The 16348-nt window shown below is 47.4% G+C and overlaps 1 protein-coding gene and 1 long non-coding RNA gene across 11 annotated transcripts in view; one reads left to right on the top strand and one right to left on the bottom strand.

Moving 5' to 3' along the window:
• Positions 1-92: 92 nt before the first annotated feature.
• Positions 93-4953, top strand: LOC111553521. Its single transcript, XR_002734977.1, has 2 exons — positions 93-301; positions 1586-4953. It is a non-coding gene; the product is annotated as an uncharacterized LOC111553521 (long non-coding RNA).
• The window catches only part of LDLRAD4 (low density lipoprotein receptor class A domain containing 4), a 435431-nt gene continuing 422116 nt past the window's right edge, over positions 3034-16348 (bottom strand). For 9 of the 10 annotated variants that reach the window (XM_023228382.2, XM_023228380.2, XM_023228385.2 and 6 more), the window contains 2 exons: positions 12211-12261; positions 3034-10578 (listed from right to left, as the gene is read on the bottom strand). In XM_023228382.2, the coding sequence (XP_023084150.1) occupies positions 10048-10578; positions 12211-12261 (582 nt within the window). In that variant the 3' untranslated portion in view covers positions 3034-10047. The remainder of the gene's footprint in view (positions 10579-12210; positions 12262-16348) is intronic. The other variant, XM_031934500.1, reaches the window with a different exon arrangement.

Here is a 16348-nt window from a genome sequence, read left to right as displayed (position 1 = left end):
AGGTGATTCTCCTGCCTCAGCCTCCCGAGTAGCTGGGACTACGGGTGCCCACCACCACGCTAGGCTAATTTTTGTATTTTTAGTAGAGACGGGGCTTCACCATGTCAACCAGGATGGTCTCGATCTCCTGACCTCGTGATCCGCCCGCCTCAGCCTCCGAAAGTGCTAGGATTACAGGCGTGAGCCACCGCGCCCGGCCTAGAAGGTGAAAGTTTCAGCGATAACAGCCGTGGTTCACGAGGAGCCCACGTCAGGCCCTGTGGTGTGCACATCCCTTGGGTCTTCACAGCTGTCCTGCCGGGTAAGTATCGCTGTTGCTGTTCTATAGATGAGACTTTGAAACCTGTCAGGGACATTAATTAAGTTGAGATGAAGCTAACATTTGGACCACCCAAGTCTATTAAGATTCAAAGCCTGTGCTGCCCATTAACTGTAAGCAGGAAATATTCAAGGAGCCAGATCACCTGGGAATCCCACACCAAAGACAGCGCCTCACCCGTGCAGAAGCCGGGCACCTGGGCCTGCGTGGAGTGGATTGCTCTAGGTGCTGGTGTCGGTTGATAGAACATTTTGTGCTTATAGATGACTGTAACAGTGAAGACAAATACAACTCCGTAAATGAAAACGGCTTTGTAAGCAGGGGAAATTATATAAGAGCCGCTATATACAGCTGCATTTTTTTTTTTTTTTAGAATTAAAAAAATGCATGTGCTTACTAGTAAGTCCTTTTGAAAGTATTTTTAGTCACCACTCTGCTATGTTCAAAAACTGAGCTTTTGCACTTCTGATTTTTTTAACATGAAAGTGTAAAGTAGGGTGAATGCGGTTTGCATTATTAAGGCAGAAGCTAAAGTCTTGACAGAAACATGACATTAAGACTTTTGGGAAGCTCTTTTAAAATGTGTGTTTGAATTAGAATCCATTCAAACAAAACATCAAGGCAGTGTAGTGAAGGAAATCTAATTAGAATGTTCCCAGCAACAGACTCATACACTGTGCACGTGTCATCATGGGAGAGCAGAATAGGGGGCTTTGTTCCATGGCCCACGCTGGGTGGGTCTCTGGAAGGTTCCAAGGGATTCTTTCAAGCATGCCTTTCTGACTGTCCCCCTGGGCGAGCAGGTGAGTGTGTGACTAGGTGGATTCTGCTCAGCTGTTGACACTTCTGTTTGCAAAACAAATGACTAAAATAAGTGGGTGAAAGAAAGCCAGGAACTGCTTAGCTTCAGAAGTTGGAGGGGTTTGGGAACAGTCATGTGGCCCTGAAGTACAATGGAGAACTCCCCAAATTCGCCAGCTTTGGAGCATTAAGGAGGCCCAGGGCAGGGTGGTGTCGAGACCATTGTCACGGAGGGGGTTCAGACAGAAAGCAGTGGTGTGGGCACTGGACATAGGCACTTGCCCTCTCTCCCTGCCGTCATCCCCTCCACCCCTGCCCGTCCTCTCAGTCTCTTGGTCTGCGCTGTCTCTGAAGCATCTGAGCCAGGTGCTTCTTGGCTCCCACACCAGCTCCAGCCAGAGCGGGCGGTTCCTTTGTGCACCAGCAGTTTCCAAGCACTTTCAAGCCTTTGTTTTTCTGTCTCAGGTCTTTTGCTGAAGCCTTCTGAGCTTGCTCAGTCTACAGCCAGGGTGGCTGGGAAGATGAACCAGGAAGGGCACTCCGCAGCAGTGGGCAGGTGAGATGTCCCAGCCTCCTGTCCTTCAGAGGCGCGGCCTGCATGGTTTCTCGAACGTGGCTGAGCCCCTGGTGCCCGCAGTGGGAACAGCTCAGCATATACCTTTTGTTGTCTTTTCTGTCTCCTCTCTCATTTGCCTGTTTGCTCTGCTAACAGCTCCCACACCCGTGGCTCTGAGACAGCTTCCAAAGTGACAGCTGGTGCAGCCTCCCAGGGACAGTGGGGGCGGGGAGCCCTCTGTGTCCACTGTGACAGGCCAGTCCCAGGTTTTACTGGATTTGCTGCTTACGGTCTGCATGAGCAGGGATCAGGGATCCCAAGCCTGGATTCCCCTCATTCCTTCTGTGCAGAGCTGTCTCCAGGAACAAAGTTTGCATAGTGTTAGCGTTAGCAAATTTGGGGGTATCTTTAATATTTCTCTAATGGTCTGCTGAGTTCAGAGATTACAGAATGTATTCCAGAGTGTGGTGTGGTTTATTAGTGACTATTTGCTGTTTGACAGGAAAGAAACTTTGCATTGCTGTCTTCCTTCTTAGAGCTCTCTTCAAATCCCCTTTCCAAAATAATCTTAAAGAATTCAAATCAGAATCTAAAATGGATGTACCGTTTGAATTTAGGCCCATACCGAGATTTGGGGCCCATACCGTTTTGAATGGTTATTTTCAAAATTTCAGTTTCCATTTGCTCATTATAGGTACATAGAAATGCAAAAATAAATTGCATATCCTGCAACCATGCTAAACCCTCCTTAGTAGTCTGGTGGATTGTGCGGGGTTTTGTGCACACACAGTCATCATCTGTGAACCCATATTCTTATTTAGAGCACAGAGGTAATACCATCTAGTCTCTCGGTGTAGGAAATTTAGAGCCTTTCTGTTGTTACGTTACCACTGACTGGAGACCTCCGACGGCAAAGAATTTAAAACGCACAGCGAGGAGGTCTGTTCCGTTGTGGAATAGTTGCCATTGTTAGGAATCTTGTTCATATTTTGGGCTGCGCATTTTGGTTCTCTGTGGCAGCCACCCAAAGACCTCGAGGCATCTGGAAAGTCCTCCGTGGGCGCCTCCTGCAGGGTGAGCAGTTTCCCTGGGGACTCCTTGCATGGGGGGCCCTGATGACCTGTGTGGAACCCAGCATTGGGAAAGGAATCATGATGTGACCAGAATTGCTTCTAGTAGAATATGAAGTAGTGAGTTTTGAAAAGTCAGAGTGACTACAAGCTGAATGGGAGGTTTAGACAGGGAGCCATAAGAAGTGTTCCTTTGAGACAGGTCTTCAAACACACGGCATTTCCCCCATGCATGTACTTTGTTGCTGAAAGATAAAGACAAAACAAAAACCCAAGGGACAAATGGATGCCGCTGATTATTTTTAATGATTTTGTGCTATGGTTTGACCACAGCATTAAGAACAAGCAGAAAAATCTGATTTCATAACTAACAAACAGCACTTAGAGCAACATCTTTCTTTAAAAGTATTGCAATTACAGACCTTAGGTCTAAGAACTACATCACCATTCCTCAGGTAAAAGAGGCAGATAGATACGCGACAGGTGGAAATCATTTTCTGTATGTAACTGGGAATTATGTTGAAAAGTAAGCACAAATGTTTGCTAAAAGAAACTTTAATGACTTTTGATTATCATAGCTCACAACCAACTATTGAAAAGTTCAAATACAGTTGTACTTTTTTTAGTAGATTGCTTTATAATAAAAATTAAATGAACTAAATGCTGTGAATAGTATTGTACATATTTTAAAAGAGCCTTAAACTAGACAAGTATACAAGTAGCATGATTTTTGAAAGCTATGAAATGAAAAATAGCAACATACCAACGAGCACATTCAATGAACCAGTATCATTAACAGTCAAGTTTAAGCCTCAATTCGTCCTGTAGAAAGGAAGCAATGATGTGGTCACAAATTTTAGTACCTCTGAGTCTAGAACATTCTCATGTTCAACAGTTCTCCCACAAGGTTGAACCTGGGGGGTAGGAGCTTTGTTTCTGACAGTAACGAGCCTCAGTTCTTAATGCTGAATCCCAAGGGGTGCACCCTACAGTACATGATGGAACCAACACACGGGTCTAGACACGCGGGATCCACAACAACACGAGTGTCAACTTTTCATGGCCCTTTCAGACAGATACTAAAAGGGCTGACTTTTAATCCATTCAGCATTAGGAGTTGCCTTGTAGAGTCCATTTCAGTTTAAGGATAATGGGTCATTTGTTTCTTGGATGTTAGGGGTATGATTCTATTGTGATTTTCAAAGAACATACACCATGGAGCAAATAAAAACTTTGGAATTTATTAGACTCCACTTTGGTGGCAGAATAAGCTGATAAATATGGGTCAGACGGGCCAAATTCCACCAACTGCTCTTATGAGACAACACTCGAAAGGACACCCACACCCAAGATTCAACCGTGGTTTTAATGAACACGGTGTTATGCACGTCTCTCGTTCTTTCTTTTTAAAATTAGGGTATTTGAAGATAAATGCAGAGGTCATAATCAGACACTAAAAACTAAGCTGGAAGAGAGATGTAACAATATACAATTCAAAACGTAATTTCTAACTGATGGCAAAACCGAGTTTGCTTTTCGGGTCAGGATTATGATGGGACATGAATGGGAATGGATGAGAGGTCCTTCACTTGGCTGGCTGACAGCCAAGTCTCTTCTAGTGCTAACCCATAACTAAACGCTTTTTCTAAGAACAGGGTCTTCTTGTAAGTGGGTTTGTTTTTCCTGAGGTATTCTTTCCCTACAATCTCTACTGTTACTTCATTGGCTCCACAGCTTCAGTTTGTAAAAGAAAAAGGCACAGAGAGACTTGGACACAGATGCCTCTGGAGCTGAACAGAGTCCTCTGCTGCAGGCTGATTTCCTTATTCCTCTGACACAGTTTCTGCAATATTAACAACAAAAATGTGCACTTTTCACTAAGGCCTGACACCTTCGTGATGCTACAGCAGGAGATAGATGCAGGAGGTTATAAAGCAAGTTGAAAAACAACATTTTGCTGACTCAAATATAACTAACACTGGTACAGCTGAGCATTACTAAAATGACTGAAATAAGAAGTGTCTAGTGGCAACCAAAAAGCTGTGGGATTTTTTAAAAAGTATATTCTTTAAAGTGTTTTCACAGCAAAGATGCAACTTTCCATTGCTATATATACGCTGGTCATAAACTGTTGCTTGTTTGTTCACACTTCTTTCTCGTGTTATAATATTGATATTTAATAGGAAAATAAACTACATAGACTTTAATCTGTATGCATCCATTTGCAAATTTCCTTACAAAAGAGGACGAAGCACAGAGGCATTCACAAATTCTATGCCGTTTCTGTTAAAATTGGTATCATCTATACATTATATTACAGTATTAACAACTTGTTCTACCCATTGGGTAGGATATGTGCATAATATATTCAACTTATATACAGCACCTTACAAATAAAAACATAAGAAAAGACAGACAACTGAAAAAAGCACCATTTTAAGTGAGGCACAACAAAGGTGGGAGCATCAAGTGCGGGAGGGGGCGGCTGGGTTCCTGTATCTGCTGAACTCAGAACACGAGGCACCTTCGTTGCTGAAAAACTGACATGCAGATCTCTGACATGATAGGGGTCTATATCTACATATATATAATGTGCACGGATAGTGTATATATAATCTCTATAGCTCTAACCCTCTCCCGCGTTACACAAAAACAAGGACACGCAGAGGGAAGAAAGAAAAGGATGAAGGAAGACATTGCTTTCTCAGCAAGACATTCCTACACTCAGCAGCTTCCTAATGCATCCAGTTCGGGAAGCAGCAGCAGCAGCAGCAGCAGCAAATGACTGTCTAACCCTGGCAGTAACATAAACTTGAACTCTGCAAAGCACACGCGTGCTGGGTAATAAAGAATGCTGAACTCTTGGTTCCTAAAAAGCATAGACCATTGCAAGGCTAAGAGTGCTTCCCATCGTCCGGTCACATCTCTGATCTGAGGAGGTGCTGGCAGCTGGCGGTGGGGGAACGGGTGCACGGTAAGCCACGCAGCTGCTGAGAACTAGCATTTAGGATCTGGGCTGGAAGCAACATTTAATTTGTGACTTTCCTTGCACCAGGAAGGGGAGGTTCTCCCTTTGCCCATCTGTCATCCAATTGTCCTTTCACCTCAGTAGGTCAAGCACGCAGCATTCTCGGTCAGTGTGAGCAGGAGAGCAAAGGGCAGGCTGGGGCATGGTCATGGCATGAGGGCTTGGCTGCAAGCACGGGCTTTAATCACGTAAGCAAGAAATCCAAAAGTTAACAGAAACCAAGTATCTTTCCCATTTTTTTTCTCTCATACACGGCTGAGCTTTGAAAATTAAAAAAAAAAAAAATGAATGGTACACAAAGTTAATGTTGCCATTCTAAGTAGCAAAATTCAATAAGCGAGCAGTGCAGCAAGCCCCGACCGAGATGGGGGCGCATCCAGTCAGGGCGGTGTGGGTGGCCGGGCTCCCTGCGCCCACAGCAGAACGTCTCTGAGCCTGCGAGTGACCAATGCCACGAGCCGGTCCTTTGAGGGAGGGCCTGGGGCTGGGTGCTGTGTGTCTCTGTGCTAGCAGCCAGTGCCTGGCCTGAGGACATATTTGAAGGACTCTGCACCAGAGCCTTCCTAAAAAGAAGAGCCACTGGATGGAAGATAGAGGATGGCCCCTGTCAGAGACGAGAACTGTTGGTTCAGAGAGGAAGGCAGGAGTTTGGATGAATTCTTCTAGGTCAGAGAAGCTTTCTAAAACTGCTTCCTTTTGAGCCTTTCTCATTCTTAGGAAGATGAAATAAAAGTGAAAGAGATCAAATGGAGATATATGTAGACGTTCAAGAAGTCCTTGCCTGGGTACAAAATTCCTCTGCTGGTGTCAGGAGGCCTCCCCCATTTACTTTTGGCCCCTATTTCCTGCCTCATAAGTTTGAGCCAAAATAGTGAATGGAAATGCAGTCTGCATGATAAATCTTTTGAAAATTCTCCTCTGCTCTCTTGGGATTTCTTGTGGCTTGGGTGTGTGTCCCTGTGTGTATGTGGTGTATGTGGTGAGGACATGCTTGTCAAGCTTCTGTATTAGTAAATTTTGGACACCAAAAATAGATCAACTATTGGAATACATAATTCGTTTCATGAAGTCTCTTTTCCATTAAGGATTGCTTCAGTATTTAAAAAGGATGCTAGAGCTTGTGAAAAAGAAAATATATGCTGGAAGATTGTGTTCTTATAGATGGGGTCTCCTACACCTGGAACAAGGGACGAAAGTCAACAGTATGCCCACGAGTGTTCATTCCCACCAAATGTTCTTCCTAACAACGCAATCCACACTTTGCTGGAATAATCTGAGATTATAAACCTGTCATTGATTGCCTAAATCAGCGGTTACTAAACTGGACCCGTGGGTTCTACAAGCTAAAAGAAGGGTTCTTGAAAGAACAATAGGCCCCACTGGGTAAGCTGCATCATCACAATCGCCACTCTTCCAACACCACGCTAGCCATGAGGCAACACGGTATGAACAGGTCAGCCACAACCTTCAAAAGAGCTACTGATCCAAATCACCTTTGCCTTGTGCTGAAGGGAAATTGACTATTAATTCATGTTATGACCTTGGCTTTTAAACTAATTCATTACAGAGCCCCAGCCTTGAAGTCATTTCAAAGTCATGGTTTGATATATATGTGTCTTTAACGATTTAACAAAGGCCGTTCTCTAGGGTAGTTGAATGGGAGGAGCCTCTTTCCTGAAAGATGATTGAAGGTATCTGAATTACATAATTATCTCACCAACACTGCAGACATGTGCAAAACACCCATTACTCACAGTTACCAAGGAATTCACAATCTCGTCTCTGAGCCCCTTCGAGGCAGGTGGAGAAGGACGGACTGTGAGGCCATCTGAGAACTGGAGCTGCGGAGTGCGTCCCCTGCTTCCCCAAACCTGCGAGTGAGAACTGGAATGACGGAGTCACTCACCTCGCCCCCGCGTCTGTGCGCACACCTGACCAAGAATCCACTGCAAGTGCCTGCCAGCAGGGCCCGCTGCGAACACGGGCTCCTCATCTTCGCCTGACAGAGGAAGAGAGGTTCATCTGGAGAGCCAGAGAACCTTCAGGGCATCTCTAGGGTTGGGGAAGGTCCTCTCTGGCCCCAAGCCAGTCCCTGCCCTGAGAGCTGGTTTCTCTCCAGCAGACCCTTCCAAGTGTCACTGGAACAAAACTGAATCCCGTCTCAGAACCTCCACGGTGACTCTCAACTGTAGATACCTCCACACAGGTTGTAAGCGGAGCTGACAACTGGTGCCCTTGTTTTTCCTCTCCTTTTAAGAGTTGGACTAGTTCTGTGGATGTTACTGTGAAAAGGATGAATGTAATGGAAATTCTAATCCTCAAAACAAAAGCCAGTGGCCTACCTCCAGAGGTAAGAAGCAGAACGGAATAGACTAGGATCAGACAACCCTTGGGTTTTGGAACAGTCTCTCCAGTTACAGCAGAGCCACCACACCGAAGGGCTCACCTGCGAGACCCACAGACAGACACAGACACACATACGTGGATTCGGCTTTAAAGCTGCATAGATGGGAGTCACGGAATCATCATCCCAGCTCATCGTGTCACGTGAAGAGGCCACAGGCCCACCCTCCGCACGGCAGACTGTGCTGCAGACAAGCCCTTCTCCATGCGCAGTGGCTGCTAAACGTGTTGGCTGCTGCTCTTACAAAAGCCAGTGCTTACATCTGCAGAAGGAAGTTATTTTTTTAATTGTACATAAGAATGAATACTTGTAAATATCAGGCATATTAAAACTAACAATATTTAAAATTAGTTTTCTAGTTGCATTTTAACTGCATGTTGTGCTTTTTACCTGGCACTCTTCAGTCACTTGCCCCCTCCACTGTTCTCTGAGGGTCCAGTTCCTGCCTTCAGTACAAAGCCTGGCCTGGGGAAGGGTTTGGTAGAATCCTGCAGGAATTTGGGTATGTTCTGAGCACTGCATTCCTTTAAGAATGCTATGCTAATACTAGTGACATACAATGGCTTATTACCATGATCAGCAACATGGCATTCTTCCGTCATTTCTAGAGGCTTCCAAAGCATAAGAAACCACCACCCACACCACTCCCACACGAAGTTCTGGGTAAGGAGGATGTGGGGTGGCTGCTGGGAGCCTCCTGTGAACTGAGCAGCCCTGCAGAACTGAACTAAGCTGTCGAGGAAAGGCAATGGGAATATACTGAGGAGTCACATATTTCAACAGTGTGCAGAATAACCATCTTGCATTTTAAACAATTTATTGCATAAAATAAGGTATGTATTTGAATATATTTCATGCTATAGTGAAAAAATCTAAATTACTGAAGAAATTGCACTGCTGGAGGATGAGGGCAGCACTGCATGATACTGGATCCATAAATGCATGTGTTCATTTTCTCATAAAATATGCAGCCTAAGATTAGCAGAGTAACTCAAAATAACAAGTCAGAAATGCTGGAACTTAAGCTTCCCTATCTTCCATCCAAATGTCTCCAAAAGCTTCACCACTGCACTGCTATTTGATGTAAACTCCTGCAACAATAATGACTTTTTTGATTTACGAAAGTTGGTAAAATGTTAGGCTACATCCCCAAATATCTTTTCTTGGATGATTCTGGGGACCACTCCAGAATATTCCTTGGGCCTGATTACAATCCACAGGTGAAAAGACAACATACAGAACTTCACATAAAACAGTTCCCTCGTAAATATTTTCAACATTAAGATAGTGCAACTTTGAAAACACATCATCACAACACAAAGGAGCTCCTTGCACTCATCTAACTTCTCCACTTTATACCTTGGCACACAAAACAGGAATTTTGATTCATATTTTTAAAACAAAATAAAAGTTCCACACCTTAGGAGAAAAAGCACACTGGCTGGTTCTTCCTCACAACAATATATAATAATGCTTCCTTCTTTACTCACTTAATTATAAAACAGGCCATTCTGGCCTCATGTATCTGCGAAGTCTCCTTTCACAATTAAATAAATCACATACCTCTGTGGGTTTTATTTCATGATATCTTCAAAGCATCCCTTTCTCTGTTTTCCCCTGCCCACACCCCCATCCCAACCCCTGTCCCCAAATAAACACTGTTTGCGGTCAAACCAGATGGAAGTTTGTATCATTTCAGTCTAGTTTGCATGCAATTCCCCTAAAAGGAATCAGAAACAAAGACCGTGTTTGCTCATTTGGTTTTACTTAGTTGTACCATGTAAAACTGAACAACACTGTGCGCAGGGGGCCCAGCGGCCGCTTCCCTCCTTGGTTTCTTTCTCCAGCTGAAGTGCACGTTGGAGGGAATCAGACCAGGTTCCCAGGCTTCCTATCTTTGCCTTTGATGGGTACTATTGTGCTCTCTGCATTGTTCTGCTGAAACTGCAGTCTGCTGCCCCTGTGTGCATTGCTGCGCTGGTGATGGAGGAAAGAGGCGCCAGGGTGGTGGCCCATCACCTCGCTGTATGTAGGGGGCGGCCCCTCCATCCTCCCGTTACTGCTGCAGGTGGTTGCACTGATGCCCGAGTTGCTGCTGGGTGGGCACGGGCCCCCGCTGTACATAGCAATGTCTATCAAATCACTGTCAAATATGGTTCGGTTGGGTGGGGCCCTCACGGACTCTCGGTTGAGTTCCATCTGCTGTTCAGGGTCCCGGAGCTGCAGGGTGCAGGGCCCCTGGTAAGGAGGTGGCTCTTCACCGTCGGACAGGGAGATGGTGGGAGGCAGATCAATCTCGTGCTGCACATAGGGGTAGGTGGGCTGGAAGCGGCTGAAGCGATCCCTCTGGATGAAGGAGGGCGCTGTGAACCTGTCCCTGGACCGCGGGGCATGCATGATCTGGAAGGAAAAGGAGAGGCTTGAAGATGGTTTGGGCACAATGATGACCATAAATGTGTCAGAATCAAGGAAAGTCAGGCTTGGTCTGTTACTACCAGTTTGAACACCATCTCCCAGGGGGAAAAAAAAAAATTCCAATTCCAGAAAAAGAGCTTACTTTTCTGATTCCTTATGACAGACCGAGACTCACCTTGCCAAATCCTAGGGCATCCAGGAGGGCTGAGCAACGGAGAGCTGTGGGTAATTGAAAGGTCGGGCTCCTGGGAGTTACTGTGTGTGCTACGTGTGCATTTTCCCCTTGGAAACAGAACACACTAGGAACTCCAAGAGTCACAGGGCGAACAGCACTGCAGCCTGCACTCGGATCCAGTCACCAGTGACCTTGTCCAGGACTCGGCTTCTCTACAACTTACGAGGACGGGACAAGGCTGCCTGCTTTCTCAGGTCCCTGCCAGCTCTAGAACCTAGAATCTATGATTCAGAAAAGTAAGGAGGGGCTCCGAGTTTTTTTTGTTTTTTGTTTTGTTTTTTTGAGACAGGGTCTGGCTCTGTCACCTAGGCTGGAGTGCAGTGGTGCCATCTTGGCTTATTGCAACCTCAGCCTTCTAGGCTCAAGTCATTCTCCCACCTCAGCCTCCTGAGTAGCTGGGACTACAGGTGCACACCACCATACCTAGCTTTTTTTTTTGAAATGGGGTTTTGTCATGTTGCATAGGCTTGTCTTGAACTCCTGAGCCTAAGTGACCCACTCCCCTCAGCTTCCTAAAGTGCTGGGATTATAGTCATGAGCTACTGCGCCAGCCAGGACTCTGGGTAAGCAGAAGTTGTTATAACTTCACACAGTGGTACATGGAGCAGATACAAAGCACTGAGTTGACTTATTAATTACTTAGAGAAGATTATTGCCCTACCAGTTACTTTTTAACAAATCCCCCAATAATGACTGTTTTTTCTTTGTGGCTCCTAGACTTTTCCAGTTATTTGGAATCTGAATAAAAGTTTCCTGTAGTTATTTTTAGTCACTGACATGAAAAATGTTTTTACTCAAATAAATATGATCATTATTTTTTCAAAATGAATCCAGGTAGTATATTTCTTACAAAATCTTCTCATTTGTTCTACCATCCCGGTTTATTCTAGGAGACGGCTCTTTTATATACATATACACACACACGCACGCGTGCATATACGCATAGATGTGTGTATACATACATGTGTATATACATGCATTTAATATACACACATCACACATATTCATTTCTCTCACATCATTATTTTTAACTTAAAGGCAAAAAAATGTTATTTTAAAATCCACATTATTACACTTGGAGATGTGGGAATGAATCATGCTGATATTTATAAACTACGCCCACACTTGCCAAGGCACATTAGTAGAAGCTTATGGGATCATGTAAAGATATGTGATTCTCATTGTTTTTGATAAGGAGCTTTAGACTAGCACGAATAATCCCTGGAAGATCCTAGGGGAAGTCCCCTCCCGCTTTTGACCAAAGTTCTAGGCAATGTCTTCCGCCAAAAGTGTCAGCCCGCCTCGCCTGGTGAGGCCCCCTCCCCTTCCACCCCACGTGGCAGGAACACAACCCCCTCATCCCGCCTCCTGGGGCCCCTTACCTCCGAGGCCGGCCGTGGTGCGGCGCTGTCTGAAGGCCACAGGCACCCTTCCTGGCGGAGGAGAGTGGGGAACAAGAAACAGGAAAATCATTAGCCCTGCAGCACCTAAAAACATGAACCACAACTTTGGAAAGGGGGATCTGCATAAAACGTGGAGCGAGACCGGGCGCGGTGGCTCACGCCTGTAATCCCAGCACTTTGGGAGGCAGAGGCAGGTGGATCACGAGGTCAGGAGTTCGAGACCAGCCTGACCAATATGGTGAAACCCTGTCTCTACTAAAAATACAAAAATTAGTTGGGCGTGGTGATGAGCGCCTGTAGTTCCAGCTAACTCGGGAGGCTGAGGCAGGAGAATCGCTTGAACACAGGGCGGAGGTTGCAGTGAGTTGAGATCGCGCCACTGCACTCCAGCCTGGGCGACAGAGCGAGGCTCCGTATCAAACAAAACAAAACAAAAACAAAAACATGGATAAATAAACACACAAAAAAACGTGGAGAGAGAAAGAGCTGGTCCCTTTTCAGATCTCATGTCCACATGGAGGAGGGCTGGGAACAAAAGGAAACATGGAAACGCTGAACTCCTGGCCAGATTAGATTTGAAGTGGACTATGGCTCACTCCACACCTGGGTGCTTGAAACACACTCAAGACGACCGTCCAACCGCAGTCAGGGGCCGCCCGGCGAGGGCGGGCGGGTCGAGCAAGCCCAGGCAGAGGCGGCCCCCAGCAGAGGCGCAGCTCCGCGGACACCCCTGTCCCAGACGGGCCCGGGACCCCCGCGAGGGTCTCCTCGAGTCCGCGTATTCACAGGGCAGGTGCAACTTCACATCTGGTGGCTCAGTATCTCTTCAAAACTGTTTGGCCAGAGGGACAAGGCCGGCCCCAGGCCCCGGGAAAGATTCTTTCTAAGGGTGCGTGTGGTGCCCTTTTCAGCCCGGAGTGCGGCCGTCACGGGAGAGCTGGGACTCAGCGGGGAGGGGCCCGCGTGTGGGGCATTCTCGGGAACGCGCGGGCTGGGCCATCACTGCGCTCCGAGGGCCCCGGCGCCAGCAGCACACGGCGGGGTCCGGCTGGGCGCAGATGAAGGGTGGGCTCGGGGACCGCCTGTAACGTGAGCGAAGGGCCGGCTTGGCGGGCACAGACCGGGGCGGGGCTCCGGCGCCAGGGGGCGGAGTCGGGAAGGGGCGGGGCCGGGAAGGGGCGGAGCCGGGAAGGGGGCGGAGGCGCTCCCGCCGCCCAGGGCCCAGCCTCGGCCCGCAGGGGCGCTCCTCGCTCCGGGAGCCCAGGCAGCCGCAGCCAGGAACGCCGCCGGGTCCGTCTGCCGGGCACTCTGAGGGGCTGAGCGGTTCCTGAAAACGCAGTGACTGTCCCCAGTGGCCTTATTTCCCGAAAAGCGAGCAAACCCGGCCAAGTGCCCCCAGGAGCCCCCGTCCAGCCCGGCTGCGCCCCCGAGGCCCGGCCCTCGGCTGACCCGGCGCCCCCCCCCCTTCCCCCCCCCCCCCCCCGGCCCGCGGCCCGCATGTCCCGCGTCCCGCACGGCCCCGGCCTCCCTCCTGGTCTGCAGCGCTGGGTGTCTGGGCAGAGGCCGCTGCGCTAGGCGGCACCGCCGCGGCTTCCCTGAACGCGAGGACGAGCTTAACCTATCTAATCCATCGATGGATCCCTATCTCTGTCTAATCTATTTCTCTCTATCCATTCATCCATCTAATCTATCCATCTGTCCTTCTAATCTATCTCTATCCATTTGTCTCTGCCTATCCAACTTACCCATTCATCAAGCAATCTAGGCCATCCAGCTATCTAAATATCTCCCTCTGTCTCTCTCCATCCATCCATCCATCCATCCATCCATCCATCGAATCCATCTGTTGAGATGGGGATCTCGCTATGCTGCCCAAGCTGATCTTGAACTCCTGGGCTCAAGTGATCCTGCCTCAGCCTGCTAAAGTGCTGAAATTACAGGCTAGCGCCACCATGCCGAGCTAAAGGACTCTCCTCCTCTCTGCGAAATTCACAGCACCCATAACTAAGAACTGCTGCTGTTGACATCTCATCAGACTTGTCTCATCTTTTCCTCTATATGTGTACTTTAAAAAACTACACAGGTAATACATGCATGCATTCTCCCTTGTACCACACACAATCAAAGACATTCTGCAGTCCCAAATCCACCCGTATCCTGGTGCTGCACCTCTGCACTGTGTCTTTTTAAATGCATTTCCCAGACCTATATGGGTGACACACATTGTTAAATAAGTAACTAAATTCTTTCTTAAGGCTTGGGACCCCAGGTGCCCCTCTTCTCCGTTCCCTCTCTCTCATTGGCCTTATCCAGCCTGTCAGCAGGTCTAACACATCCCACCGAGAGTTCCTGAAGCCGGCAAAGGGGTGCAAAGGGTAACTCGGGGCATGCCTGCAGCCCTGGGTCTCCTCCCCACCACACCACCTTCCTCAGCCTTGCTGCCGGGCCAAGCCAGCCCTGGACCTTTCCCAGGCAGCCCACCAGTGTGGGTCCCATCTGCTCCTGTTGCTCAAAACAAGGGCACAACTGTTACCTATTCATTTTGCTTGCTGGGGTGGAAAAGGGTGTCCTGCCCTGAGGTTCTCAAAGCCTGAGAACTAAGCCTAGAGCAGGAGGAGAGTTGGCCACTGGTCGAAAAGGAGTTCAGGTCATTCCTGCCGTGGGACATCTGCCAGACGGGATGGCCTGGAGATGGGAACTCTTCCTGCCTGGCTTTTGGTTTTTGCAGGAATAATGTAACAGCAAAATTAAAAATCCAAAATGGGAGGAAATGCATCTACAGTCCCATCATCCTAATACTTAAACAGAGTTCTTTTTTTTTTTTAGATGGAGTCTCGCTCTGTTGCCCAGGCTGGAGTGCAGTGGCCGGATCTCGGCTCACTGCAAGCTTCGCCTGCCGAGTTCATGCCATTCTCCCGCCTCAGCCTCCTGAGTAGCTGGGACTACACGCGCCGCCACCACGCCCAACTAATTTTGTTTTTTTGTATTTTTAGTAGAGACAGGGTTTCACCACGTTAGCCAGGATGGTATCGATCTCCTGATCTTGTGATCCGCCTGCCTTGGCCTCATAAACCGCTGGAATTACAGGCATGAGCCACCACGCCCGGCTGATTTCTTTAAGTGCTTTTCTAATGCTTGTTCATTTGCATATATTAAATTTATACAGTTGTAACCATAATGAGGTTACATTATTGTGTATATCTTCACAGAGTATAACATAAGTACTTTCCTCTACCACCACCAGTTTTTTTCCAGCTTGAGGTATAATTAACAAAAATATGGCTACATAATAATTTATTTAACTATTTACTGACAATTGCCCCTTGCCCCAATTTATTTACTTTTATAAGAAACTCTTTTCCCAGGCCTTTCACCCGCACGGTACATAGGACACATTATAACTACAACATGCTGTGGAGCAGCTTGAGGCCAAAGCTCGAGAAGGCTGGCATTCCAGCTCTGTGCCCCAGGCTGCCACGCAGAAAACCTAGATGGGAAGACTGACTGGAGTTCTACAAAGGCTGAATCCCAACCACCCCATAGCATTAGCGGACGCTCACTCCACAGCCTCCTCTAGTCATTCCACCAAGGTTGTCACACGCTGACTGTCAGCAAGGTCACCGTCCTTAGCCCTTAAACCTCTCGCGCTGCTGGTGAAGCCTGCTGGCTCCTGCTCCATCTCTATGTAAAACAAGGATTTGACTCTGTGACCGGCGTCGTCCAAGGGACTTGTGCCAACTGAGAGAGTGCAGACAGCTGAGTACAAAGACGTGTCTCCCTTGTCTAGGCTGGGGGTCTTTTCACTCACCCCACATGCTACAGAGAACATTCTCAGGGAGAAGGGGGCTCACTACACAGCTGGCTTCTGCTCAGATGGCAGCATTCCCGCATCCTCATTATGGGGCCAATTTTAATCAACAATGAAGGCACTGATGTTCTCGGCTAATGCTTGCATTGTTGTGTTATTCAAACAAGCTGTGAAATAAGATAATACTGAAAGTAGTTCACAGAATTTTGAGCAATGGGAACAAAACTTTGTTAATAACTTCATACAGGCTGAAATGCATTCCCTGTCTTGTAGGCTATTTCCTTGTAAGAACAACCAAAAGGGAGGCAG

The sequence above is a fragment of the Piliocolobus tephrosceles genome, chromosome 18 (assembly GCF_002776525.5).
Source record: "Piliocolobus tephrosceles isolate RC106 chromosome 18, ASM277652v3, whole genome shotgun sequence".
In the NCBI taxonomy this organism is placed as follows: domain Eukaryota; kingdom Metazoa; phylum Chordata; class Mammalia; order Primates; family Cercopithecidae; genus Piliocolobus; species Piliocolobus tephrosceles.
The sequence above is the reverse complement of the archived record's forward strand: the minus strand, read 5'-3'. Positions and strand labels throughout refer to the sequence as shown.